Source organism: Tilletiopsis washingtonensis (assembly GCF_003144115.1).
Source record: "Tilletiopsis washingtonensis strain MCA 4186 unplaced genomic scaffold FA09scaffold_15, whole genome shotgun sequence".
Lineage (NCBI taxonomy): Eukaryota > Fungi > Basidiomycota > Exobasidiomycetes > Entylomatales > Tilletiopsis > Tilletiopsis washingtonensis.
This window is the reverse complement of record NW_020312012.1, coordinates 361,683-387,321: the sequence shown is the minus strand read 5'-3', so window position 1 is coordinate 387,321 and position 25,639 is coordinate 361,683. Positions and strand designations below refer to the sequence as shown.

Here is a 25,639-nt window from a genome sequence, read left to right as displayed (position 1 = left end):
GAGAACCAGGACGTGACGGCCTACTCGGCGCCATTCTACGTCACAGACTCGGGCGACTCGTCGTGCGTCGACACGACGCTCTTCACCAGCAGCAGCACGCCCGTCGACTCCTCCGTCGCCGCGCTTCCTTCGTCGTCTGCAGACGCGTTCACCTCGTCTGCGGCGGAGATCGCCTCTTCCATCGTTGCCAGCAGCGCCGCGATGAGCAGCGCCAGCGCAGCAGCTGCAGCGTCGACCAGCGTCGCTGCCGGTCTGGGCTCTGCTTCGGCCGACACGAGCAGCAGCTCGCAGCACAACGGCGTCTCGTCCGGCGGCATTGCCGCTGCCATCGTCGTGCCGATGCTCGTCATCGCTGCCGCCGTGGTGCTGTACCTGCGTCGCCGCGCGTCGCGTGCCGACTCGCTCAACGAGAAGAGCAGCGGCGCCGGCGGCTCGTGGAAGGAGAAGTTCCTTGGCGGCGGCGCGGCCGCGTCGGGCGGACACATGCGCACGGTTTCGTCGCCATTCGACCCGCGCCAGCACACCGGCCTCTCGTCGCAGGGCGCCCAGGCTGGCATGCGCCGTGCGGATGCCGGCGACGTGCTGCCCGGCACCGACGGCGCAGAGTGGGTCGACTTCAGCGCGACCAACTCGCCGGACGCCCGCGTCCTCAGCCCCGGCCAGTTCGCCCACATCCCCGAGGGCACCGAGGCAGCCGCTCGCAACTCTGCCTTTTCGGACTCGATCGTCGGTGGCGACCTTGGCGTGACCGGCGGTCTCTACCAGCACAACAACTCGTCCCTCGCTCGCGACTCGGCCCTCTCTGGCGCCGCACACGGCCACAGCCGCTTCGACAGCTACAGCACCGCGCCCAACGTCCGGCCTAGCAGCATCACGAGCCACACGAGCGCCGCGCAGGAGGAGTCGGATGCAGCAGAGGCAGCTGCTCTGCAGCGCAGCGTCAGCTCGGCCTCGACGCTGCACGTGCAGCGCAAGCCAGTGCCGGTTCTTGAGGACCTCCAGGACACCCTGAAGCACTACTCCTCGGCCGCCCGCTCGTCTGTGGACCCGTACTCGCTGCCCATCGTCAGCTCGCCGGTGCTGCCCGACGCCTCGCCCTTCTCCGACGCCCACGCCGCGGCCTCGCCCGTCTCCGACGCTGCGCTCTTCGCCGAGCTCAGCGCGCCGACGCGTCCCTTTGCCGCGTCCGACGCTCGCGACAGCCACATCAGCGGCGTGCCGGACAGCGTGCAGAGCATCGACACGCCCGTGCTGCCCAGCCACTCGTCGCCCACGCAGAGCCCGACGAGCCGCACGCTCGTCACTGCCGACAGCAGCGAGGACCTGGCCCGCGCGCCAAGCACCCGCGGCGACTACCACCTGTCCGTCAACATGGACAAGGGCTTCCGGGTCTCCTTCTAAGCGGGCCGCGACACGCACCGCCCTCTTTGCTCCTCCGTCTGGCCGGCTCCAGACCGTCTCTCACTGTTCCGCCCTGGCGCAGCTGTGCTGCGCCCACCGTCACTCGTGCTCCCTTTTGCCTTCCCTTGCCTCCATCTCGCTCCGCTGCGCGGAAGAGAGCGTCTCCTCGTCTCCTCGATCACACGGCTTGCTCACCCGCCCAACGCTGGCCGCGCCCACGCGTACATAGTCTTTCCCTTTCACCTGCGACTCCCGTGCTTTCGGTCCCTTCCAGCCGTCCTGCTTGCCCGGGACGCTGTCATGGAGACGCGCATCCGCCTCTTCGCCTACTTCACCACCGTCCTTTCGCTGCCTATACAGTACTCAACCCTGCCACACACCGCGTGTGCGTCGTCCCAAAGCCGGCAAAAGCCACCTCGACGAGCGTGCTTTGTTTCCGGCTGCAATCGCACTCGTTCATCCTGCCTTCTCCTTGCTTGTGTGACTGCTGGCGCTGCGCCTCACCTTGCCCGTGCAGGTGCAAGTGCTGCCGTTGATGAGGGCGCGGTCGTGGCTTGGACGGCACTTTGATGACGCGCTAGCGCTAGCGTGGCAATGCTTGCGACACAGATGCGCTGCTGTGACAGGAGCCAAGCCGTAGATCTCATCCTGCGCCGGCGTGTTGCAAGCTGCTCAGCAGCATCCCAGCAGCACCAGGTGCGCAGCGTAGACGCAAGTCGCGGGAGCAGACGCGAGGTGCAGATGCGCAGGGCGTCGTGCATGGACTTGCCTCTTCCCCGCACTGGCGATGCACCATCATACACCAGCATCACGGAGACGAGCTTCTGATTGATCGCAGCTGGCACCAATCACGGCACGTAGCGCGGCCGCACCAATCAGGACAGTGCTGGTAGCCTGAGCAGTGCTCGACAGAGAGGCGTATCACACGGGTCTGGCGTGCGAGAGGACACACGGGAAGGCCGTCGGAGCCTTCCATTTGCCGGCGATTCCGTGCTGGAACGACCGCAAACCACTTCCGTTTGACCCCAGAATCTTGCTACTCTCGTCACGAAATGCACCCTGTTCTACCTAGACGCCGGAAATGAGGCACACAAACAGTCTGACATCCGAGGAGAGGGCAAGCTGAGGCGCCACGCGTACGGCATAGTGACGGCGCCCTCATCTCCCACCGGCATCTCATCACGACCTCTTGCGAAGCCGGAAAACGAGCACGTAGATCGCTCGCTCTCCAGGCTCGGATGCCGAAGCTCGACGGTTGACTGCGTACCAGTCCATATTGCTCATGCGCAGCCGCGCTAGCCAGCGCTTCGGCGCCTTGCCCGTCCCGTCGCGCCCTAGCCGCAACGCCTCGCAGCGAGAAGAGGGGCGGGACCACGATGACGAGCTTCGCTGTGCTGAGAGATGCAGTTGCGTGGAATCAGGCGGGGTCTTAGCCCCGGCAGGTCCTCCTAGCGGCGATGAGTCGCATGATCAACGAGCAATGCAGTCAGCTCATGGCGCAGGTGAGACGAGGCCCGATCTTGCCAGACTCGACAGCCGGGACATCATGCGACAGACGCAGCACAGAGTAGAGAAAGAGAACGGAGCGCCTCATAAGCCTGGCTCAGCGACCTCTTCATCTTCCGTTCTTCCATCACTCTTCAGCCACCTCAGCAGCCCATTCACCCAGTCATGCGTGTCTTCGCCACCAGCGTCCTCGCCGCGCTCGTCTCATGCGCTCTGGCCGCGCCTCTGGCGCCGAAGCTGCCAGACATCCCGGATCCGATCTCGCCGCTCATCTCGGACGGCCTGCAGCAAGTGGGCGACATCATCCCCGCTGTCGGACAAGAGGTGCAGCGCTGCAGCAAATACCAGGTCGTCTCGGCCCGAGGTAGGCATCGATCGGACGCGTCGTTGAGGCAGTCTGACTGAGCTGTCGCTTCGGCAGGCACCTTCGAGCCTCAGGAGGGCGAGGAGAAGAGCCAGGACACCGTCGACGGCATCCTCGCAGCGGTTCCCGGCGGCAAGCGCTACGAGGTGAGCGCTGCGAACGATGCATGCTCATAGTCGCTGACAGCGTCGGCAGCTCATCTATCCGGCCGGCATCAACTACGCAATCGATCCGTCCGTCGGTGCTGCAGGACTGGTGGCGCATGTGAATGCCCAGCGCGCGCGCTGCCCGGAGCAGGTCTTCGTACTGCTGGGCTACTCCGAGGGCGCCATGGTCGTCGTGCAGGCGCTCAACAATGAGGCGCTGCCTTTCGATGCTATCAGCGCCGTCGTTCTGTACGGCAGCCCGTACTGGCGCTCGTGGAACCGCGAGTCGGCGGGCTCAGCGACCGTCGGAGCAGGGTGAGCGGGCTTCGAGGAGCAGCGCGCGGCGGCGAGGCTGACTAGACCCTCGCAGCGTGGCGTACTATGTGCTCTCGACACCTCGCCGGTACGCCGACAAGACGCAAGACTACTGCATGGTGCTCGACGCTGTCTGCTCGGGCCAGCCGGGCCTGACGCACGTCTTGTACGAGGTGCGTGGGCGTCTGCGAGCGAGCGCACAGCTGCAGCCGGAGCTGACCGTCTCGCACGTGCTACCAGGGCAGTCCGGAGCAGGCCGAGGCCATCGCCTTTGCGGCGGCCAAGCTGCGCGAGACGCTCGGCTCCTGAGCGATGTGCGGCACACGCCGACAGCTGTGCCGTCGGAGACAGATGCCAGACAAGAAGAATGAGATGCTGGACCCGGTCCATTGGGCCGCGCCCTTCCATGACTTGCAGCGGCAACCCCCGCGCGTGTGCATGAGCAGTGCGGGAATCTTGGCGTGTCTCTTGAAGGCCGGCGTGCGGCGAGCTGGTGGTAGACAAACAAGGGCGATCACTCGAGGTCGGACAAGAAGAAGGCGCAGCTCATCATGCGCAGCCGCAGAGCGCGTAAATGCACGCGGCGCGGCGCGCGGCGCGCGGCGGCGGCGGCCGCGGCGGCCGAGTCCTTGAAGGCACTCACACGTCCATCAGCGTCGACTAGCGCAGCCGCGACGAGGCCGGCGCCCTGACGCCGCATCATCGAGCGACCTCTCCACCACCACGTCCCGCAGCCCGTCTCCTCTTGACTCTCGCATCTCGCACACTCACGGCCCACTCGTCCGACCTGCGCCGCTGCTCGTGCAGAACGCACAGCCGTCCTCAGCGCTCCTCCCTGACATTCGAGCTCCGCGCCGCTCACTGGCACCCTCGCGGCCTGTGCTGCTTGCGCGACTAGGGGCTGGGCAGTCTGGGACGTCGCAAGGCGACGACAAGCGTGAGTGCGCAGGCCGCGGCTCGAGTCTCTCCGCATACATGCGCATGTTGGCGCGGCACCGCTTGCCACTGTGCTGGCGGGCTGTCTTGGGGGGGGGGGGGGGCAGTAGGCACGTCCGGTCTGTGCTGAAAACCGCAGTGGTGGCGTCGAGCTCGTGCTGTAGCTTCGCAGGCTCGGTCGAGCTGTCTCTGCTCTGTTGCTCGCTGAAGTCGCTGCTTTATTGCTGCCTTGCGCTTCATTCGGCTAGCATTTGAGAAGGCAACCACTGACGAGCTGCTCTAGCCACTGGCTTCCTTTCGCCGAACCTTCGGACTGCGCAGACAGGCACGTCAGCTGCAGTGCTGTGCAGGCAGGAAGCGTTGCACCTGCGCCAGCACGAGCAGACTTCTCGCTCGCGAGCATGTCCGCGTGGTCTTCTGCCGCGTCGGGCAAGGGCTCGGCGCTCTCGTACGCTGAGCGATTACGGCGTGCGAAGGAGGACAGCTCGCGCAGCAGCGCAGACTCTTCGGCTGCGGCACGCAGCTCGACAAGCAGCAGCACTCCGACGCTCACGCAGCTGAGTCCGCCACCAGCGGCGCCTGCGCCGCCCAAGCCTGCTTCGAGTAGCAGTGGCGCATGGAGGGTCGTCACAGCGCACAAGAGCGCCAACGGGCGCGCCGATGCGCCGAACAGCACGAGCTCGAGCTCGACACCATCAGCGCACCCCGCGGCAGCGTCATCTACGATCGCAGCCGCGTCGGCTCCAGCGGCTAGTGCCAGCGCCTCGCAAGGCAAGACTGCTGCGCAGTCGCCCACTGCCGCCAGCGCGGCCCTGCGCTCAGACGCCCTTGCGCAGCGGCCGCAGCCCGTAGCTGCTGCGTCAGGCGTGAATGTCTGGGAACAGAGAAGGAAGCAGCTGGCGGACAAGTCGGCAGAGTCCCGGCAGGAGACCTCCACTGCCGCTGCCGCTGGCAGTAAGGCGCCGGTCGAGCAGAAGAAGCCGGTGAGCACGACTGCGCCACCAGCGACGAGTACAGGGAACGCGAGCACTTCTGCTTCGTCCAGTGCCCCGGCGAGTGCCAAGGCCGCTGCGGTGGCTCAGCCCCCGGCTTCGACTCGCAGTAATGGCAGCGCCCCCAGTGGCGCGTCGCGGCCTGGCGCTGCCGAGTCGAGAAGCTCATCAGTCGGCGAGGAGGACAGTTCGAAGGAGCGGCGCGCAGCAGCGCCTGCGACCTCCGCTTCTGCTCCTGCGCAAGCCGGACCGAGTGCGCAAAAGCCTGCTGAACGACGGAGCAGTACCGGCGCTAGTCTGCAAGGCGACTCGCCAATAACGCGCTCAATAGCTGAGAGCACGCTTCCGTTCGTGCCGCGGTCGCCACTCTCGCTCGCCAGAGCTCCGACAGGGCCGGCGTACGACAACGCGTGGCTCGACCGCATTCACCTGCTCAATGGCGGGCAGAACATGCCGACGTTCGTGCCGGCGCTGCAGGAAAGCTCAGCGGAGATGGGCATCGGAGCTGGCCTGCAGCCCGCGCCGGTCGTGTCGATGCCGCCATCGCTGCCCTCGACTGCCGAAGAACCATCAGCCACCGGAACGCCGACCAGCGCTGAGGCGCACAGCGTTTGGCGGAAGGCAAACACGAGCGTGAACGGCGCCGCTGGCGATGATCATCAGGACGAGGTAGCACTCTCCGCCTCTGGTGTCTCGTCAAGCGTCGAAGCCGCCGAGACTGCGGCAGCCTCGGTCCCATCTTCAGCTGCGCCGGCTTCGTCGACTGTCGCAGAGAGCTCCGCCCGCAGGCGCGCAGACAGCACATCATCGGGCGGCGCGGTCAAACCTGCCGCGCCTGCTGCCACGTCCAAGAGCAAGGCTCGGCGTGCGCAGGCCGCAGCAAGCGTGCTCGCAGACAGCGAGTCATGGCCGAGTCCTCTTGACGCCACTGTCAAGACTGCTGCTCGAAGCAAGCCGCGGGCGGAGTCTGTCAGCACCGGCGAGAATAGTAGCAGCGAGCGGCCAGCGGCGACAGAGAAGGGCCTCGAGGGCCTCGACGTGCAGGTCGCCAAGGGTGCGGGTGACAAGGGCAAGAAGGGCAAGCAGTGGATCTCCATCGTGCCCACCATCACGCACGCGAGTCCCTTGCCTGCGAGCGGGCGCAAGACGTCTGGGAAGGACGCAGCGAGCAAGGACGCCTCGTCGGCAACATCGCCGCACCCGAAGAAGGCCGCCAAGACTCGAGCGGACAAGGGCGCAGCGGGCGGCGAGAAGCGGCCCGAGGCCGACAAGCAGGATGCGAAGTCAGGCACCAAGGAGAGCAGCAAGGCCTCTCGTCAAGACGCGAGCGCTCCCAGCGCCGCAGCGGACAGCGTTTTAGCGTCGGGACAAGGCCAGGCACGCGAGGCGGAGGCGTCACTGTCCGCGCCTGGCGCACCACCTGCCGAGGCAGCCGACTCGAGCGGCGCGCCCGATGCAGTGAGCGCCTCGCCGGCACTCAACGGCGAAACAGACGCGTCGGCACCTGTGGCGCTGCCTTTCTCCTCGCCGCTGATGCCGATGGCGCTGTCGGAGCTGCCTGCCATGTTCCCGCCAATGCGTTGGACGTCGGGCAGCCCGGGACCGCCGTCGCCATTCCCGTTCGTGCCTCCACCGCCACAGCGACTCAACAAGGACGGCTCGTTCTCGCCTACGCGTGCGACCGACTTCCTCGTGCCGAACGGCGATCCTTCCTGGCACGCCTCGCACAGCCCGGTGCGGCACAGTGCGCGTGGACGCGGGAGCCGTGGCCGCGGCCGCGGAGGTCGCCACGCCGGCGGAGACGTCTTCTCGGGCTCACGCAACGACGGCGCGTACATGCCCGGCCCCGGCGCCGATGGCGCGGATCTGGACAGCCAGGGTGCCCCGTCAAGTCGTGGCAGCCCAGGCTCGGGCTCCTACGCGACGGGCGCGCAGCTTCCGTTCTGGCTGCACGGCGGCCAGCCGCATGCTCTGCCGGTCTTTCAGCCGCAGGGCATGGCGCCTGCTTCGCTCGCGCACGGCGAGTGGCAGCAGCCACCGCCGACTCGCGCTCCCGCATTCGTCAATTCGCCGGCCGGGTCTCCGCGCGTGCCAGGAATCGACGCACCGACGCACCAGCTGCTCAAGCAGATCGAGTTCTACTTCAGCGAGCGCAACCTGCAGGGCGACTTCTTTCTGCGGCAGTGCATGGACGCGCACGGCTGGGTCTCGATCAGCACGGTCGCCGGCTTCAACCGCGTACAGCGCCTCACGTCAGACCTGGCGCTCGTGCGCGATACACTCCTGTACTCGAGCGTCCTCGAGGTCGACGCGAGCAACATGCGTGTGCGCAAGGCGCAGAACTGGGAGTCGTACGTGCTTGGCGCCAACGGCGTGCCGAACGACGTCGATCAGTCGTCTCGGCCGTCTTCTGCGCAGGCCGGCATCTCCGAGCAGCACTACAGCTCGCTTGCGCAGGACGACGCCAGCCGCCGACATGCCGGTCTCGCGCAGCTGCGTCGCCAGGACAGTGCCGCGACCGAGGGCAGCGGTGTCAATGGCTACACGGGCGAGTCGAGCAACGCAGACGGCCGCTCAACGACGACCGTCTTGACGGAGGCGAGCCGCTCGAAGTCCTCAACAGCCTTCTCCAGCCCGCCAAGCTCCGCCGCACACCAAGACTCGAGCATGGAAGACGGCTGCAGCGACTCGGACAAGGAGGTGAGCAGCGCTGAGAACAGCAGTGGATGGCTTCGCTGACGCTGACTCCAGGATCAGGAGACCCTCGGCGTCGTCGCTGCGGAAGGCCTCGGCGGCACGCTCTTTCCGCCAGTGTCGAATGGCGCATAGCAGCGTCGCCTCAACACACGACCCGGGCGCCCTCGCCGGTCCACTCTGCGATCCGCACGCTCTCCTGCTGGCCTACTTCTGGCGCACTATGCGGCCGCGCGTGTGCAGGACCCCGTCATCATCATCATCATCTCTTCGCGCTCTGACCCACACCACATCTGTCCGCACCCAAGTCCCTAGCACATCACCCTTCCTCTTTCTCTCGCATCTCTTCCCATCACACCCTGCATCCACCGGCCTGCCACGCTGCGCCGCGCCTTCCCGCCCGCGTGCGCCACGTCCCGCCACATTCCTGCTTGCTGCAGCTCGGCGCGCCCTCGGCGTGTGACTCGCAACCAAAACCCATTTCCTGCGTGCCCACGGCCTGCGAGTCGACTGCGTGTGCGTCCAAGAGAAGTTTCGCGATTGCGCTCTAACAGACGGGCTGCAGCCCTCGCTGCCGCCGTGCGCCGCTGCAGTCGGCCCTCCGTCCAACCTCACTTCTTCCTCCACCTCCGAGCGCGGCCGCTCAGAACAGCTCGTCCGCGTACGGCAGCTTCTGCACGTCGCCGACGACGACGAGTGTCGGCTTGCTCTTGAGCAGCTTGCCGGCGGCCTGTATGCGGGCATGAGAACGGCGCCCGGACTAGGAGAAGCGCCTCTGCTACTCACGGAAGACAGAGCATCTGCCTTGACGCCCTCGAACTTCGAGAAGGCCTCCTCGAGCGACTGGACCTCAGAGCCGTTCAGGAGCTGCCGAGAGAGGGTCAGCAGTGCGCTTCTCCGACGAAGCGCGCCTAGCCCGCGCGTGCTAAAAGCAGCTGCGTGCGGCCGAGTCCTCCCGCAGCACTCACCTGTGCGCCGGCAACGGCCTGCGTGGTGGCGCGGTTCTCGAGCGCGGCGGCGGCCTCGAACTTTGCCTTGGCAACGGCGCGGCTCAGGTCCTCCGACGAGATGCTGTCGGCAGCCTTCTTGAAGGCCTGGGCAGCGGCCTTGGCCACCTCGCCAATCTTGGCGTGCGGTGCCGAGACGTGGGCGCCGAAGAGGCCGCTGTCCGAGAAGCCGAGGTTGAAGGCGTTGGCCTGCACGCCCGGGTGGCCTGCGGACACGGCAGCGAGCGGCGAGAGGCCGGTCGACCACTTGACGGCCGCCTCGCCGCCGAGGTGGGCGCGCAGCACGGCCAGCTCTGGCGAGCCGAGCGCAGCGCCCTCGAAGCCGAACACGACGTGGCCATCGCTGGCGCGCGGGCTGTCGGAGTGCGCGGGTGCGTAGGCAATGCGCGCGTCACCGCCAAAGTACTTCGACGCACCGGCAGCGACGCTGCCCGACGACGCAACACCCTGGAAGTGCTTCGAGACAAGCGAGGCGAGAGCGCCAGCGTCAATGCCCGAGCCGAGCACAGCCAGGTTCGACTTGGCGAAGGCAGCGCGAGCGAAGGAGACGGCGGCGTCGTGCGAGACGGGCGTGATGGGCGAGGCGTACAGCGACGCGCCGAGGCCGCGCTGGCGGTAGGCCGCCTGCGTGAAGGCGTCGAAGGCAAGCGCTGCGGGCGAGGCCTGCACGGAGCTGAACTCCGAGGCCACCGAGGGCAGCACCTCCTCCTGGAACTCGTGCTCAAGCAGCTTCGACGACGAGAGCACCTCGCCAAGGACCTGAACGAAGAAGTCCCTGAGAGAGCGCGTGTCAGTATGCCGGCGAACCGAACGTGGTACATCGAGCCGGTGCCGAATCGGCCTCGCACTTCGGCATTCGGTGCTGGCCCTTCCTAGCATCGGCCTCAAGTGCAGCTGCACTGCTGTAGACTTCGCGCTCCGCTCCGCTCCAGAGCGCTCGCGCTCCAGCTCAACCCACGCTGCTGCACTCACTCGTCGCCGCGCAGGAACTCTGCGGTGAGGAAGAGGTGCTCCTTGCTCAGGCTGCTCGAGAGCAGGCCGCCGTACAGCTCCGCCTCGCGGATCAGGCGCAGGGCCGAGCGCTGGGCAGTCGACTTGAACGTGAAGCTGAGGGGGAGGGGATCAGAACGGCAGGCGGCTTGACCGCCTCGCAGGCGAGACGTACTTCTTGAGGATGTCTGTAGGCCAGACGCGAGAAGATCAGCGACATGCTCCGCAATGCGCTCTCGCTCGCAGCACTCACGCGCAACACCAGCCGAAGTCTCGTAGCGCGGGCCGGCATTGATGGCGACGGTGATGCTCGTCGTCTGCGAGCCATCGTCCTGCAGCGCGCGGCCGGTCAGCCTCTGTCGGCTGCCGTACTGTCTCCTGACGAGGCGCGTGCTCGAGCCGCGCTCCGAGGCTCGAGCGACGCGGACACGGGCTGAAAGCTCCAAATAGCCGCGTCCTCCTGGCAACCACAGCGCCGAGCACGCCCGCATCCGGGCCGCAGCAGGCCTGCCGGCGCACAGGCATACTCACGGCAGCAGCGACCTTGACGCCGTCGGCACTGGCCGTGCTGAAGGCACGCGCGGCCGGGGCGGCGCGGGCAAGAGCAGCGCGGCGGAGGGGCGCGGCGGCGGCCCGGGCGAGAGACATGGTCAGGCGGGCGGGCGGGAGGGGTAAAGGGTGAGGAGAGGAGAGGATGGAGCAGAGGCAAGAGCAAGCACGTCCACGTCCGGCGATGAGCGATGCCGACCGTGCGACTGGCTGGCGGCGGCGCACTGCTTGGCTGCCACGGCGCTGGGCCGGCGTGCAGCGACGACGTGCTCTCCGCCAGGAAGGTCGCGCCAGGCTAGGCACACAGCGCCGGCTTGCGCCGAGCGGCTGCTGGGGCGCGGCACGTGCTGGCCCTCCAGCTGCCCCTCCCCAGCGCGCGACTCCTCCGCTCCCACGCGCCTCCACTCCACACGGCGCTCGGGCCTTGTCCGACTCTGCTTGACGTCTACCAAACCCCACCATGTCCGTGCAGCCCGACACCTCTGCCTCTTCCTCCAGCATGAACGCCGCAATGTAGGAAGCGCCCTTGCCGATTGTGCCGCCTCACCCCTCACGCCTGTCTGCGCAGCCTCGGTGCGACCGGCGCCGTCGGCAAGCCGCTGCTGCAGGTGCTCCTCGAGTCGCCGCGCTACGCCGCCGTGCACGCCTTTCTGCGGCGCCCCAGCGGCGTGCAGCACGCCAAGCTGCACGAGCACATCGTCGACTTTGACGTGCTGCTCGAGCAGGGCGCCGAGGGCGAGGAGGCGCGCAAGTTCCACGTCGGCGCACAGGACGTGTACATTACTCGTGAGTCGCCGAGGAGCAGGAGGAGCACGGCTATGCGCTGCAGGTGCTAGGCTTTGTCGCCTGCGCGCCAAGTGTGACCCTACGTCAGGCTGATGCGTCTTCGAAGTGGGCACGACTCGCGCACAGGCCGGCTCAGCTGCCGCCTTCACCAAGATCGACCGCGGTGAGTGACTCAAGCAGTCTGGTGCGAGCCGCGATGCGCGATCGACGCCGATGACTGGTTGCAGCAGATGCAATGTTGCGCACGACTACGCGATGCTGTCGCTGCTGCAACTCGTCATCGCCGTCGCTGGAGCATCGCGGCGCCGCTTGACCCGTGCTGACCTCGACTCGCAGACTACGTCGTGGCCGGTGCGCGCGCCGCCTTCGATGCGTCGAAGCGCGAGCAGTCGCGCGTGCTGTACTGCTCGGCGCAGCTGGCCAGCAGCTCGGCGTCATTCCTGTACCCGCAGAGCAAGGGCGAGACGGAAGAGGCGCTTGGTGAGCAGCTGCGAGCTAGGGTATCGCGATCGCAGCGCTGACGCACTTGGCTTCTGCCAGCGTCGATTGGCTACAGAGAGGCATTTCTCTGCCGTCCAGGCTTCCTCGCCAACGCCGACCGCGGCGGCAAGAAGCGTCCGATCGAGACTGCGTACGGAGTGAGTCTGGCGCTGCTGCGCCGGTCTACTGCGAGCTGAATGCAGTGGTGCCCTCCAGTTCTTCACCCGTCACGCCTCGCGCTTCTCCGACTCGATGGAGATCGACACGACGCGCCTCGCACGCGCCATGGTGCTGGCTGCCGAGCGCGGCGTCGCCGGCCTCAAGGCCGAGGGCCTGGGTGGGGAGGTGCATGCCTCGTTCAAGTACCGCAACCCGGCGACGCTCCAGGCGGAAGACGCGAGCAAGCGTGACCAGCCCGTCGACACGATCGTGCTCGACAACGCCACTCTGCTGCGCATGACGAAGAGCGCCTGACCCTAGTGACGTTCGAAGCTCCTGCTCCCTGCATCTGCTCTCTGCTCCCGTTGCGCCGCCCGCGACCTAATGCATACCCCTCTGCTCCACCACGACGCGATGATGAGGCCAGGAGTTGCAGCAGTGAAGTACAGATGACAAGAAGATGGGCATTGCGCGCGCGTCGCATTTTACTCGGAAGGCACCTCGATCTCGCCCTCGTTGATGCCGTCGATGATGTCGTGGGCGGGCTGGCCGTCAACGGCTGGAGGAGGGGATGCAGCGGTCAGCAGTGTTCCTCGAGCGGTCTGCATCGCCGAGAAGGCGCGATCGTCCGCGCGCTCGCCCTCATGCCTGCGCTTTCGGCCCCAGCGACCTGTCTGCAGCTCGCCGCCTGCTGCATCTGACGCCACTGACGCCAACAGCACAGCATCCACCTCCCACGCCCGTGCACGCTGCAGATACTCACTGCAGCCGACGCTCTGGCACGTGCCGAGGATCTCCTTGACCGTGCCCGACAGCTCCTTGGCGAGCGACTTGTACCGCATGGTGCGGGCAATCTCAACAATCTCGTCGAAGGGGATGTTGCCGGAGTGCGCGATGTTCTTCTGCTTCTTGCGGTCACGCGGCGGCTCTGTGCGCGCAGCCCTGCATCAGTCGCCTGCTCCTGCCTTGGATGCGTCTCCAGCCACTCACCCTTGAGCGCGCGGATGACCAGCGAGCTGGCAGCGGGCACGATCGTCACGGCAGCCTGACGGTTCTGGACCGTGAGCTGCACAGTGACGCGCAGGCCCTTCCACTCTCCCGAAGCCTTGGCGATGTCCTCGCCGACCTTCTTGGGCGACTGTGTGCGGAGCGCGGGTCAGTCGGAGTTCACGCATGCCACGAAGCCGCCAGAGGGTCAAGGCGCCGGGCGCGCAGCGTCGAGCAGTGCGCCAGGAGCGCGCCGCTTGTCCACCACCTGTCCCGCGCGCGAGCCCGCCCTGACCTGGCCTAGGCCCGAACACCACCACTCACGAGACCAAGCGGGCCGATCTTCGGGGCCAGTGCCGACGAGGCACCGACCTCACCACCGACGGCGCGGAGGTAGATGATCTTGACTTCGTTGGGGTCGATCTTGGGCGCCATTTTGAAGAGGCTGAGCGAGACATGAACAGCGGTCAGCGCCCGTACTGGCGTCGCATCAACTTGCGCGGCCAAGACTGGTCCGCAGCCCTGCCGCAGCCAGCGCTCTGCCATGCCGACCTCATCCCACCCTGCCCGCTCCGATGCGCGCGCCGTCGCACAGCGGCAGTTCGCACCGCGCCTAACCGATCTCTGACTGCACCTGAGCTTCTGCAACGAGCGGGCGGCAGGGCGTGCAGGTGACCAGCGCTTCGCTAGGCGCTCCCGCGTCCTCGCCTGCGCCCTCTCCATTCTTCTCAGATGTGTGCTGCACGCCGCTGCCGCGTCCCGCCCGCCCTCGCCTTCGGGCCCGACGAAGCGCTGCGGCGCCTTGCCGACGCAAGTGACAGTGTGCCGCATACGGCTGCTCTGCGCGGAGAGCAGCGATGCGTGCTTTCATCGTTGTGGCAGCAGTGCGACGCTGCGGCCGGGTGCTGGGTGGCGCGCGGGATGCACCGAGCGGCGCTGGCTGCAGCGCATCAAGGCGCACATGCAGCGCCCGAGCAGATGATGCACAGCGGTGTGCGTCGAGAAGAGGATGCGGAGAGGCTCGTAGCTGGTGCGGCATACTTACGGGAGGGGAGGGGGTGTGGGAAGAGGAGAGCGGCTGCGCCGGCGGCCGCTGTGCCATCCGGCGCCGTGCCGCCAGCTGCAAGACGGCTGGAGCGGGGCGGACGCGCAGAGTCGCGCGCGCGACTGCGGCTGCGGCTCGCCGGCGCGATGGCAGCTGGTCACGTGCAGCATCCTTCCCACGCTTGCGCCGCCTCCTCCCCACCGACTGAAGCAGTACAGATACATTGCGCAGCGTTCGGGACAGGTAAATAGCAGCAGGGCACGGGCGTCCAGCCGCAGAAGGCAGTGACATGCGAGGCGGAGCGGAAAGGGGCAGCGGAGCAGCAGGCTTCGGAGGCAGCACGCGTCTAGGCCAGCGGCGGCTCTATTGCAGGGCGTTGACGAGCGCATACTGCAGCGGCACGGCGGCCGGGTTCTCCGTCGTGGCCTCGAGCGAGACGATGTCGCGGAACATCTGCGCAGACAAGCGGTCAGCACTGCGGCGAGCACGGCGTGGCACGGCAGCCTCACGCGAATGCGGCGGTCAAAGACCTCCTCGATGCGCTCGAGGAACGCCAGCACCTTCTCGTCGACGTCCAGCGGCGCCTCGAGCGGGTGAGCTGCGCGGTGCGTCTCCCAGCGCTGCACCTCGTTCTTGAGCGAGTCGCGGAAGCGCACGGCGTTCTGCGTGAAGACGGAGGCGACGGACATCAACTTGCCCAGGACCTGTGTGGTGCAAGTGGGTGAGCGGCCGTGCTGCGCGTTACTGCAGCCGCAGCACTCACGTCCACAAAGTTGACGTTCGTCAGCATGCACTCCTTGCGGCAGGTGTTGAGAAAGTCAAAGTGGTCGCGCATAAACTGGTCGACCGTCTTGGCACTGCCCATCTTCTCCTCGAGCTCGCGCCAGTTGCGCTCCAGCACATCGACGGTGATGAAGGCGAGCACCTGCTGCACGAAGCAGCCGATGCGCGAGCGCAGCGCAAAGACGCGCAGCTTGTAGCGCTCCAGCGGCGCACTGTGCCGGGCGCGCCAGAGGTCGAAGGAGCGGTGCTCGTGCCACACCTCGGCCAGCGCTCGCTCGGTGGCCTTGAGGTGGATGATCGGCCGCTGGAGGAACTGCCAGCGGAGGATGTTGCGCTTGGAGATGACGAGCGACACGGGAAAGTGCACGGCAAGGTCAAACTGCAGCAGCTCCATGACTGTGCCGAGGGGTCAGCTTCGCCTCGCGGCACTCGGAGCGTGGCCACGCACCAGAGATCAGGTCGACGTCGCGCTGCCGCTCTCGCCGCGCCTGCGCCTTGGCTGCCTCGACACCGCCCTTGGTCTCGGCGATGCGCCGCATCTGCTCGTACGCATTCTCGCCTGCAAAGTCGATGCGCACGTCCTCGCGGTATGGGTCGTCGGAGCCGACGCAGCTGGAGCTGCCCAGCACCATGCCAAGGATCGACTGCAGGCGCGCCGTCGTCGCCTCGCGAATGTGGCTCGGGTTGACACGCTTGCGCAGCTCGTGCTCGGCATTGACGAGGAAGATGGAGAAGAAGTCGCCCTGCGCCTGGAAGAAGTAGTGGCGCATGGAGCGCAGCCGCTCCATGATGCTGTGGTCGACGAGCAGCAGCCGCAGCAGGGCCGAGTTGGCTCGCTCGTACGCCTCGTCGATGCGTGCATAGAAGCTGTGCATCGGAAGTGAATCAGCACATCGCCGTGTCAAGATCGGTCGGCGCACTCACCTGTCGTCAGTCATGGAGACGAGCTGGCCGTCGCGGCCCTGGCCTCTCGCTGCATCGTCCACATTCGCGGCGTCCGCGCCGTCCTCGCGGCCGATCTCCTTGCCGCACTCGCGCACGACGTTGAGGTACTTGCCCGCGAGCAGGATCTTCTGCTTCCAGGGCTCGAGGAAGCCAGGAATCTTGGCGCCGCCAGTCAGGAAGCCGCGCGGCCCGAGGTCTTCCTCCTCAAAGTCAAAGTCGAGGCCGCGCTGCTGTCGCTGCTCGCGCTGCTCGCGCACCATGTCGTCGCGCAGCATGTACCGCCGGTCCCAGTACTCGTCCGTCGGGTCCTGCTCCAGGCTGGCGACGGTAACGCGCGGGTCCTCGGCGATCATGAACTCGTCGTACGTGTCGGAGAGGTGGCCGGTGGTGATCCAGCGAAGCAGAATGCGGGCATATGGCTGCGACGCTCGCAGGAAGAGGGTCGAAAACAGAGAGCTGGCAGTCGCGTCTCTGCACAGAGCAGCCTATCAGACCAGCGACTGCAGGCTCACAACGCTGCTCAACTCACCCGCGCATTCGCTCGCACCGCTCCCACAGGATTGCCAGCACCTCTCCGCCCTTGACGATGCCGCCCTTCACTTCCGTGGCAGATGCGTCGTCGTCGAGGCCAAGGATGGCGCGCTGCTCCTGCTCCAGCGTGCCTGACACCTCGTCATCATCCTCGTCGCTGCTGCTCGACAGCGACGCAGTGTCGTCGTCGTCAGCGAGCAGCGGCGCGTGCGAGACATTGGCGATCGAGCTCGTGAGCGAGTGCACGATGCTGAGCGTGCGCATCGTCGGGTGGATGTAGAAGAAGAACCGCTGCAGCGTGAAGGCCGGCGATGTCGCATGCTGGTGCTCGAGCTGCACCAGCAAGATCTCGTACTCCTGGAGATCCGTCGTCAGCACGCTTCCACCAGGTACTCAACGCACCGCGCACCTTGAGCAGCTCGCGAATGGCAGCACACAGCGCGTGCATCACTGTGCCGAACTCCAGACTGCTGTCCATCTCCACAAAGGCGAAGATCGACGAGTAGTGCGTCGCTAGCGGCAGGATGCGCTCGACGAGATCGCGAAGGGATGGATCTGATGGAGCTCGTCAGAGGCTGCTTGGCCTAGGCAGGCCGAATGACTCACCAAGCGCCGGATCGATGACCCACTGCGCGCCCCTTAGCCGCGCCGCCGGATCATCAGGCGCATAGGACGGCGCATACGTGATGTACGAGCCTTCGATACCCTGTGAATCATCGGCCCGTCAGTCTGCTAGCCCTCATCTCAGCACAGGCCTGGCCCCCTCACCATCAGGACGAAGAGCAGATCCTCCAGAATGAGCGCCTCCTGCACCTCCTTGCTCGCCAGGCCAAGCGGCAAGAGCTCGGACTCTTCGTCCTCAGCCGGCGCTTCATGCCGGGGAGCCGTCGGGGCAGGCGAGGAGGCAGCCGGCTCCCGGCTCTTGCCCTTCTCCCTGCTGCCTGATGGCGCCGCAGCCGCCTTCCGCGGCGATGCGTGCGGCACCCGCCGTGTCAAGGGATTGAACACGAACGAGGCCTCGTGCATGAATGAGTCTTGCGGGGCTGCGATCACAGGGATGTCAGCGCCTCTGCACGCACGTTCAATACGCGCCGCGACAAGCTATCGCGCGCGCTCGGTCTGTCCTCCATCGCGCGCTGCATCGGGCTCAGACTCACCATTTGCCTTGCCCTTCAGCCCCTTCGCAGCTGTCCTCGCCAGTGCGATCCCATCAGGACCTTTGCCTGCCAGCTTGGCCAGCCCGCTGGTGTCGGCATCGCGCACGGTGCGCAGCCAGTACTCCGTGTTGGCCTGGCCGCCCTCCACATTGACCGCCGCAAGCGCAGCGGACAGGCCCTCTTCTGCCTCCTCGCCAATCGTGTACGGCACGGCATACTCGCCCGCGCCGGCAGCAGGATCGCTGTCTGTGGCGCGGGCGCCCGAGCTGCTCGAGCCGGGCTCGCCCGCCGGCTCGCCCGAGGTGAGGCGGATGTGCCCGGCCTTGCGGTTGCTGCGCTGCACCGACGACAGGTCCTTGATCATCTGAATACGCACATGCAGCACAGCGCAGCACAGTCAGCCGACATCCCTGTGCACCATGCAAGGCCACAGGCTGCGCACCTTCTCGAACTGCTTGGCGCTGAGCTGCTTGGACTTGCGGACGCGTCGTGCGGGCGTCTGAGGCTCGGCGGCGCCGGCAGCTGCGGCGCCGGACGCGCTTGAGCCGGCGACGCCATTCGTCGCGGCCGCCTGCGCACTGGGGCGCGCGTGCCGGCTGGACATGGCAAAGGACTGAAAGGGGCGCTGAGGGTATGTGAGAGGAGGCGGTGTGCGGCGGCAAGGGGCGCGCGAGCGAGTTGGTCTCCGGACGCGTCGCGCGGCTGGGCGGACGGCGTGGGAGCAGCGCCAGAGCCGCGGGGCGGGGTCGTGCACGTGATCGGCACCCCTGGCGGCGGCGCAGCACGTACGATCGAGTGGAGCGCCCACCCTGCCCCACCCCTCCCTCCGCACCACCACACCCACCCACACCCATCGCCCAGCATGGCCGAACGCAAGGCCCTCGTGCACTACTTCCCGCCGGACTTCGACCCGGCCAAGATCCCGCGGCGCAAGCTCGGCGCCGACCGGCAGATCGAGGTGCGCCTCATGGCGCCGTTCAGCATGCGCTGCAACACGTGTGGCGAGTACATCTACAAGGGCAAGAAGTTCAACGCGCGCAAGGAGACGGTGCAGGGCGAGACGTACTACGGCATCAAGATCTTCCGCTTCTACATCAAGTGCACGCAGTGCTCGGCAGAGATCACCTTCCGCACCGACCCGCAGAACACGGGTGAGTGCGCAGCAGCGGACGTGGCGGGTGGGCGGTGCAGGCAGCTGGCGTCGCGACAGCGCACCGGCACGAGCATGCGTTGTATGCGCCTTGAGAAAGTGATGCCGCCGCTCAAAGCGTCTGCAGCTAGCGAGTTCGATCTGACCGCACCTCCACATGGCAGACTACAAGGCCGAGCACGGCGCCTCGCGCAACTTTGAGCCATGGCGCGACACGTCCAAGGACGAGGACGACCCGGACCGCGACCCACTGGCGCACCTCATCTCCGACGAGGAGGACGAGGCGGGCGACACAATGGCTGCGCTGGAGCAGCGCACGCTCGACTCGAAGCGCGAGATGGAGATCATGGACGCGCTGCAGGACATCCGCACGCGCAACGCCCGCAACGAGCGCGTTGATGCAGACGCGGTGCTGGACTCGCTTCACAAGGGCAAGAGCCGCATCAACCTCGAGGAGGAGGAGGAGCGGCGTGCGCGCGAGGAGGACGAGCTGCTCGTGCGCAAGTACTTCAGCCGCGACCTCGCCGCAGACGATGAGCCGAGTGGCAGCGGCAGCCTGGCCGGGCCCTCGTCCGCCTCTGGATCCGGCTCTGCTCCCGACGGCGAAGGCTCGCCGCACACGCCCGATGAGGCAACGCTAGCGCCAGCCTCCGCTGCGCCGATCATCAAGCGCGCGCGGGGAGCAGACGACGAGGACGAGGCGGAGCCAGAGGTGGCCGCGCTGCTGTCCGAGGGCATGCGGGCGCAGCTGGCGAGCGCACGCGCAGGTCTAGCAGCGGGCAAGCCGTTCGGCAGCGGCGCCAGCAAGGCGGCGGCGACGAACAAGCTCGGCGTTGCGCCGCCGGCCAAACGCAAGAAGGGCGTGTCGGCATTCGGCATCGTCAAGAAGAAGGCGTAGCAGACGCGCGGCGCGCGGAGCAAGTCATCGTTAGGATTGGGGTATCGCGAAGCGGAGTGGGCGTAGACAGATGTGACGTGGCAAGGGGGACTCATGTAGGCGGCATCGCGGCGCCTTGTACAACAGAACAATATTCTCAGCGCGACCAGGCAGTGTGGTGCGGGACGTGGCGGAAAAGAGGGGCAGATGTATGGGACGTGCAGGTTCGTGAGGCGCTCATCGAGCGAGCGCCAAGGTCATGGTCGGGGTGTGGTGCGGCTGCTGGACACGGCTGTGCGTGCGCGGCGGCGTGGCCGGCGTGGTGGCGACGAGCGGAGGCGATGCAGCCCACGGCGCCGACGTAAAGACCTTGGCGCTGGGCGGGCCGGGCGACACCGACGAGGCAGCGCTGACGGAGCTGGAGGAGGACATGCGTCGCGCGTCGTCCATGGCCTCGGCAGGCGACAGGTGCTCGTCGGCAGTCTCGGCGCGCTCAGCCGAGGCAAACGTGTCGCTTGAGCTCCGCGAGCCTCGCTCGTCTTCGTCGTCCTGGGCGCCGAGCAGCGTGACGAACGGCACAGGCGAGTGCATCTTGCTCGAGACGCGGCGCACCGCCTCCTCACGCTGCTCGTCGAGCGGCGGCGCGGTGCCGCGAGGCGTGGCGTCGAACATCAGCATCGGATCCTCCTCCTCGACGCGCATCGGACTGCCGCTGGGCATCATGTACGACGAGCGGCGCACCTGCGCAGGTCGGCTGGACGGGCTAGACGGCAGCGCAGGCTCGAGCGGGCCCGGCCGCGCCCAGATCTTCTGCACATACTTGTCCTGCCAGAAGCTCTTGTCGCGCGTGGAGCTCGGCGTAGCGCCGCCGCTCGGGCGCGAGTGCTCGTAGTAGGCGTTGGCGCGCTCGTTGCCCCAGCTGCGCGCGGCGTCGAGCTGCTCGGGCGTCCAGTCGTCGAGATCGACGCTCTTCACCTTGCTGATGTGCACGCCCAGGCTGCGGTGGACACCCGAGCAGGCGATGCAGATGAAGATGCAGCACGGCTGTCCGTTGAGCGCCCATGAGGCCCAGCGCGGGTCTGTTGCAGCAGCTGTCAGCATCGGCGGCACACACAGATCTGCAGCATCACGTACCTGGCGCACGGCAGTCGGCACAGCTGGCGTTCTCCGGCAGGCGCGAGATGCGAGCGACCTCGGCGGCGCGCGTGACCTTGGTGCTGTTGCTCGAGTTGATGCGCTCGATGCGCTGGCGGACGTGGCCGTTGCTGCCAGTCGCCGACGTCTGCCGGCTCATGATGGGAGAGTCGGCCGTGCCCGAGCGGCGATGGCTGAAGGCCGAGCTGCCATTGCTCGACGCTCCTGCACGCGTCATCGCGCTGCTGCCGCCGTACGAGTTGTGCACCGCCTCGGCAATGCGCACGTCGTACTCCGACTCGATCTCGCTCCACGACGAGTTCGAGTCGCTGATCTCGGTGCCCTGTCGGCGGGCAAGGTGCGTTTGGCTGCGCAGCGCGGCCGGCAGCATGGTGATCGGTCCGCTGGTAGGCTGGCCGAAGCCGCCGTCGGCGACGTAGCCCGACACGGGCGTCTTGTTGGAGATGCCGCGCTCAAAGCCGGCGTGGCGGGTGGGCGTCTGAGGCACGAGCCCAGCGGAGCCCGGCATGCTCTCGGTGAGCGTGCTGAGGTGCTCGCTGTGCCCGCCACCCGCAGCGCCGTGGCGCTGGTCGCGCTTGCTCGTGCGATGGCTGTCGGACATGCGGTTAAAGAGACGTGCACTCGCGGCGCTGCTGAGGTCCGTGAGACTCTGGCTGAAGGCGCGCGACTGGCCTAGCCCGTCCTTGCCGGAAGCCGGCGTGGCACCGCCGAACGCGCGTAGGCCTGATGCGCCAAAGTCGTCGGGAGACATGGCGCCAATGTCCACCGAGCGCGCGACCTTCTCGACATGGCGCACGCTGCTGGTGCCGTTGAGCAGGCTCTCGATCGCGCGACCGATGGCCGCCATCCAGCTGCGCATGCCCGCCTCGTCGGGCGCCTGGAAGAAGCGACGGCTGTCGCGGGTGACCACCTCGAAGGTGAAGCGCCGCTCGACGCCGCGCCCCTCGCGCACCGTGGCAAAGCGCAGGTCGATGAGTGGCTGCGACGGCTCGAGGATCTTGGACTCGCGCCAGGCGGCGTACTCGCCCAGGTGGCCGGAGCCGGACAGCACGACCCAGGCCTCGCGCCAGTGCGTGGCCCGGTTGACGCCGCGGGGCGCATCGGATCCGCCTGCGCCAGCGATCGGCTTGCTCAGGACCCAGAGAAGGCCCTCCTTCTTGCGCTCCAGGCCAGGAGCCACGACTGGCGACAGGTTGCCAGAGCGAGTGACGTTCCGCGGGAACGGCATGGGCGTCTTCGCGTCCTCCGGCTCGTCGACGAGCAGAGTCACGCCGCCGATGCCCAGGCCGGAGGCGCTCCGAGTGGGCAGACCGCGAGGACTCAGCTCGCCGAGCCGAGCGCAGTCGGAGGCGGACCGCTTGATGCCAGGGCTCTGGCGGTCTGTGGTCATAGGGCTGCGGTGGTTCGGGAAGACTGGTCGCGCTCGGCCCATCGGGCTGGCCTGCGTGCTGGACTGACTGAGCGCGCGGCGCGGAGAGGCCGGAGAGCGTGCTTGCATCGGCTCAAAGGGGTTGACCGGCATGTTCTCGGCGAGCGGCGCGCTTGCCATGCGCGTGCGCGTCGGGCTGACCTCGACGTACTCGCCGTCGAGGCTGACGGCGGCCGACGGAACGCTGCCGCGCCGCTCATCGTTCGGGCCAGTCGAGTGGTGGCTGTTGCGAAGACGCTGCAGCGCACCGAAGACGGGCGTGGAGACGCCATTGGGGCCGGAGGCGCCGCCGCTGAGCTTGAGCGAGACAGTGTGCCTAAGGCGCTGGCCAGTGCCTGGCTTTGTGGGCGTCTCTGCAACGCCGCTCTCCGTTTCGCCGTCCGGACCTGAGCTGCCGGTCGTGCTGTTCATGCTCGCGCTCGGGACCAGTGCCGCAGACGAGAGCGACGCCGAACTCGGAGAGCCGATGCCGCCAAGCGAGCTGATCATTGTCTTGATCTTGTTGCCCGCCTGCCGGGTGACAGCGCTAAGAGCCAGCTCGTCACTGCCAGCCCCTTTGCCAGAGTCGCCGTCGTCGCCGACCTTGCCGAGACTGCTCTCGAGCTGAGCAATGCGGGCCTGGAGCTCCGCGATGCGCTCGCGCATTTCGATGTCACGCGTCTGGAAATCCTCTGCAGCCGCAGCCAGGCCGAGCTTGAAGCTGCTCAGCAGCGTCTTGGCGTCGGTCATCGGCCACGACCCTGCGTCGCCTCCGGCCGGTCGCTTGGCGTGCCAGGCGCACAGCTCGAGCGCCTTCGACGCCAGATGCAGCTCCGTCTCGCCTCCGTGCAGTCTTGCACTGGCGCGGAAGATCTCGAGCCGTGCAAGGTCGAATCGCGCCTGTCGCAGCTTCTGCTTCTCGTCGAGGCGATCTTGCTTGACGGCGCTCTTGTCGAAGCCAATAGCGCTGGCCGCGTACGTCGTGTCGGGCTCAGCAGCAGGGGTCGCCCGGCTGGAGAGCCACTTTTGCGTCTGCGAGTAGTACGTGCGCGACTCGTGCTCAAAGGTCTTGTGCTGCTCCTGCGTTGCTCGGCACGTCTCGAGCACGCCGCGCAGAGGCCGCTCGATGCACTCGAAGAGCATGCGTGCCTCGTCCTCCTCTTGCGCACGCGCCCGAGCGCGCGCCTCGGAGAGGAAGTCGCGCATCAGCACGGCGACAGAGCCTGGTGCACTGAAGCAGAGCTCTTGCATCGCCTCATCCAGTGCAGCCTGCGCTGCTCGCGAGGCGCTGAGCTGGGCCTGCACATCTGCCGTCGCGCGAATGACAGTCTTAGCGGTCTTGCGGAGCGTGGCCGTCTTACGCTCGAGGTTCTGCAGCGCAGCGCGAAAGACCGGCGAGTCGTCCGCGACGTCCTTGAGCGAGATCTCCGTCTGGTCGAGCTCGAGCCGCATCGGGCGAACCTCAGCGCTGGCGCTAGCTGGCGGCTGGGCTGGCTGCACCGAAGGGAACGCAAAGTTGGCACGCGTATCGGCCGGCGTGGCTGGCGTGTTCGAGCCGAAGCTGCCGCTGATGCGGCGTGCACGGACAGCAAGAGGGTCACTTGAGCCGCGCAGATCCGCAAAGGAGTGTGACGCCGCTGAGTGGTTCGACAGCTGGTAGGAGAAGGTCGACACCGCAGCTGGTGCACTCGTCGCCTCCGTTTGCGCGCTGCTTGAGAGACTGGCAGAGCTCTTCGGCAGCTCGACGAAGAAGGCAAAGGATGCAAGCAGCGTGCATGCTCCAGTGCGCTCTTCGCGCTCGACGAAGGCGCACGCGTACTTGCCGCGGCTCTGCGTGAGTGCCGAGGGCGACCAGCCCCACTCGAAGTCCTGCTCGCGCCCAGGCTCCTGCACGACGCTGCAGTGCACGCCTTCGACGTTTCGCGGCTCATCGCTCTCGAGTGCGCGCACGAGCTGCGCTGATGAGGGAGCGGCGATGAAGGCTAGCTGGCGCGAGCCGCTCGATGGCCGCAGACGCGGCGACTGCGCCATGTTTGGGTATGCGGACGGCGGCGCACCTTGCGATGTGCGCCGAGGGCGAGGACCAGAGGGCGTGCGCTGATGCGACGCGGAGCTGTAGATGCTGGCAGGCGTCGGCGGAGAGAGCCGCAGCCTGACTCGCACGATCACGTCGTGCTGCTCGACTGTGCCGGCGTCAAGCGCAGACGGATTCGCAGCCCAGCGAGTACGCGCCGCTGCGGCTGGCGGCTCGAGCTTGAAGAGCATGCGATCTGGGTCCAGAGCGCCTTCCTCCTCCTCATCGTCTGACTCACTTCCAGCATCGCTGGCCGCATCAGAGGGCTGGAAGCGTCCAGCACGGCCTGCCATCGAGCACTCGGCGGCAGTGGCGGGCTCCTCGTCCGCGACCAGCTCGCAAGGCGGGGCATCGAGCTGCGCCCACAGCCCAGAAGCGTCGTCCGACTCGAGGCGTGAGAAGACTGCGGCACGCATGGCGCCGACCCGTGGAGTGCCTTGCCGCGGCCGTATCCGTAGCACACGGCGCACACGCACCACTTGATCAGCCACAGCCGGGCGGCCCTCCAGTGAAGCGGCAGCACTGGCACGCTCGCGCGTGCGCTCGTCTGGGTCTGTCTCATCACGAGCACGAGGCTGTGCGTCGAGGAAGACGTTTGGCAGCTGCGAGTGCGACGCAGCAGAAGCCGATGCAGCAGCAGCGGCCTCGTCGTTGCGCGAGCGCGAAGTGCCGCCATGGCGCAGCTCGCGAGCTGCTCGGCCGATGTCGAGGAGCGCCTCGCGGGCTCGAGAGCCGAGCTCTACGCTGCGAGGGCGCAGGCGCGGCGTGCGTCCTGCGCCGGCCTGCGGCTGCGACTCTAGCTGCGAGGCACGCTTGGCGGCTGCGCCGGACGAGGGGCAGGGCGAGCGTGCCGCAGCCGGTGAGGCCGTGGGCTGCGCCGCCAGCGATGACGGAGCGGCAGCGATGATGCTCGTCTGCGCGCAGATGACGAGCGTCTGGACGTCGAGGCGCGTCGAGGCCAGGTAGATGGAGTGGCCGGGCGAGGCGAGCGCCGCAGCGGCAGCGGCCGCCGCGGCCGGCGAGTCGTGCGGCACGAGCATGGATGGAGCGGGGCGGGGTCGTGGCGGTCGTGAGGATAGGTGCTGAGAGGTGAGGGTGTAAGTCGGGAGCAGCGTGCTGCCTGTTGCTGCGACGTACAGCTCGGACCCGATGGCGGCTGAGGCGAGAGCAACGCGCGGGTGCGGGGCAGCGCGCAGCAAAGC

The 25,639-nt window shown here is 67.4% G+C and overlaps 9 protein-coding genes across 9 annotated transcripts; 4 read left to right on the top strand and 5 right to left on the bottom strand.

Moving 5' to 3' along the window:
- Positions 1 to 35: 35 nt before the first annotated feature.
- On the bottom strand, positions 36 to 1,628 carry FA09DRAFT_326011 (hypothetical protein; the record flags this gene model as incomplete). Its single annotated transcript, XM_025741189.1, has 4 exons — positions 36 to 738; positions 841 to 957; positions 1,021 to 1,323; positions 1,597 to 1,628. The coding sequence occupies 4 exons, from the start codon at positions 1,626 to 1,628 to the stop codon at positions 36 to 38; spliced, it is 1,155 nt and encodes a 384-aa protein (XP_025597194.1).
- A 1,444-nt stretch (positions 1,629 to 3,072) lies between these two features.
- On the top strand, positions 3,073 to 4,239 carry FA09DRAFT_361634 (alpha/beta-hydrolase; the record flags this gene model as incomplete). Its single annotated transcript, XM_025745383.1, has 5 exons — positions 3,073 to 3,271; positions 3,329 to 3,417; positions 3,467 to 3,732; positions 3,788 to 3,905; positions 3,973 to 4,239. The coding sequence occupies 5 exons, from the start codon at positions 3,073 to 3,075 to the stop codon at positions 4,039 to 4,041; spliced, it is 741 nt and encodes a 246-aa protein (XP_025597193.1). The 3' UTR covers positions 4,042 to 4,239.
- An 830-nt stretch (positions 4,240 to 5,069) lies between these two features.
- FA09DRAFT_339838 (hypothetical protein) lies at positions 5,070 to 8,489 on the top strand (the record flags this gene model as incomplete). Its single annotated transcript, XM_025744258.1, has 2 exons — positions 5,070 to 8,360; positions 8,412 to 8,489. The coding sequence occupies 2 exons, from the start codon at positions 5,070 to 5,072 to the stop codon at positions 8,487 to 8,489; spliced, it is 3,369 nt and encodes a 1,122-aa protein (XP_025597192.1).
- A 508-nt stretch (positions 8,490 to 8,997) lies between these two features.
- On the bottom strand, positions 8,998 to 11,013 carry FA09DRAFT_320439 (putative QCR2-40 kDa ubiquinol cytochrome-c reductase core protein 2; the record flags this gene model as incomplete). The annotated part of the gene is made up of 6 exons (XM_025740979.1): positions 10,605 to 11,013; positions 10,527 to 10,539; positions 10,334 to 10,468; positions 9,323 to 10,136; positions 9,141 to 9,221; positions 8,998 to 9,084 (listed from the first exon to the last, which is right to left on the bottom strand). The coding sequence occupies exons 1-6, from the start codon at positions 10,840 to 10,842 to the stop codon at positions 8,998 to 9,000; spliced, it is 1,368 nt and encodes a 455-aa protein (XP_025597191.1). The 5' UTR covers positions 10,843 to 11,013.
- A 334-nt stretch (positions 11,014 to 11,347) lies between these two features.
- FA09DRAFT_330975 (hypothetical protein) lies at positions 11,348 to 12,727 on the top strand. The gene is made up of 6 exons (XM_025742817.1): positions 11,348 to 11,413; positions 11,469 to 11,686; positions 11,793 to 11,849; positions 12,023 to 12,166; positions 12,227 to 12,324; positions 12,383 to 12,727. Exons 1-6 carry the CDS (start codon positions 11,361 to 11,363, stop codon positions 12,638 to 12,640), a joined length of 828 nt encoding a protein of 275 aa, XP_025597190.1. The 5' UTR covers positions 11,348 to 11,360; the 3' UTR covers positions 12,641 to 12,727.
- Positions 12,728 to 12,810: 83 nt separating this feature from the next.
- On the bottom strand, positions 12,811 to 13,747 carry FA09DRAFT_339835 (ribosomal protein L12; the record flags this gene model as incomplete). The annotated part of the gene is made up of 4 exons (XM_025744257.1): positions 12,811 to 12,884; positions 13,089 to 13,253; positions 13,316 to 13,463; positions 13,637 to 13,747. The coding sequence occupies 4 exons, from the start codon at positions 13,745 to 13,747 to the stop codon at positions 12,811 to 12,813; spliced, it is 498 nt and encodes a 165-aa protein (XP_025597189.1).
- An 819-nt stretch (positions 13,748 to 14,566) lies between these two features.
- Positions 14,567 to 18,426, bottom strand: FA09DRAFT_320435 (hypothetical protein). The gene is made up of 11 exons (XM_025740978.1): positions 18,216 to 18,426; positions 17,774 to 18,137; positions 17,385 to 17,659; positions 17,223 to 17,322; positions 17,026 to 17,171; positions 16,615 to 16,973; positions 16,065 to 16,556; positions 15,589 to 16,007; positions 15,121 to 15,536; positions 14,867 to 15,061; positions 14,567 to 14,810 (listed from the first exon to the last, which is right to left on the bottom strand). Exons 1-11 carry the CDS (start codon positions 18,375 to 18,377, stop codon positions 14,721 to 14,723), a joined length of 3,018 nt encoding a protein of 1,005 aa, XP_025597188.1. The 5' UTR covers positions 18,378 to 18,426; the 3' UTR covers positions 14,567 to 14,720.
- A 209-nt stretch (positions 18,427 to 18,635) lies between these two features.
- On the top strand, positions 18,636 to 19,972 carry FA09DRAFT_343765 (DUF572-domain-containing protein; the record flags this gene model as incomplete). Its single annotated transcript, XM_025744615.1, has 2 exons — positions 18,636 to 18,924; positions 19,088 to 19,972. The coding sequence occupies 2 exons, from the start codon at positions 18,636 to 18,638 to the stop codon at positions 19,819 to 19,821; spliced, it is 1,023 nt and encodes a 340-aa protein (XP_025597187.1). The 3' UTR covers positions 19,822 to 19,972.
- Positions 19,973 to 20,546: 574 nt separating this feature from the next.
- FA09DRAFT_71969 (hypothetical protein) lies at positions 20,547 to 25,546 on the bottom strand. Its single transcript, XM_025745800.1, has one exon. The coding sequence runs from the start codon at positions 25,475 to 25,477 to the stop codon at positions 20,927 to 20,929; it is 4,551 nt and encodes a 1,516-aa protein (XP_025597186.1). The 5' UTR covers positions 25,478 to 25,546; the 3' UTR covers positions 20,547 to 20,926.
- Positions 25,547 to 25,639: the final 93 nt, after the last annotated feature.

Excerpts from the sequence above, each read along its gene's own strand:
- FA09DRAFT_71969 (XM_025745800.1), bottom strand. The coding sequence starts at position 25,477 with ATGCTCGTGCCGCACGACTCGCCGGCCGCGGCGGCCGCTGCCGCTGCG.
- FA09DRAFT_320435 (XM_025740978.1), bottom strand. The coding sequence starts at position 18,377 with ATGTCCAGCCGGCACGCGCGCCCCAGTGCGCAGGCGGCCGCGACGAAT. Across the intron at positions 17,660-17,773 it reads GCTGAAGGGCAAGGCAAATG|CCCCGCAAGACTCATTCATG; the intron begins GTGAGTCTGAGC and ends CTGTGATCGCAG. Across the intron at positions 16,974-17,025 it reads CCATTCGCGAGCTGCTCAAG|GAGTACGAGATCTTGCTGGT; the intron begins GTGCGCGGTGCG and ends ACGGATCTCCAG.
- FA09DRAFT_330975 (XM_025742817.1), top strand. The coding sequence starts at position 11,361 with ATGTCCGTGCAGCCCGACACCTCTGCCTCTTCCTCCAGCATGAACGCC. Across the intron at positions 11,687-11,792 it reads ACAGGACGTGTACATTACTC|TGGGCACGACTCGCGCACAG; the intron begins GTGAGTCGCCGA and ends GCGTCTTCGAAG. Across the intron at positions 12,167-12,226 it reads CGAGACGGAAGAGGCGCTTG|CGTCGATTGGCTACAGAGAG; the intron begins GTGAGCAGCTGC and ends GGCTTCTGCCAG.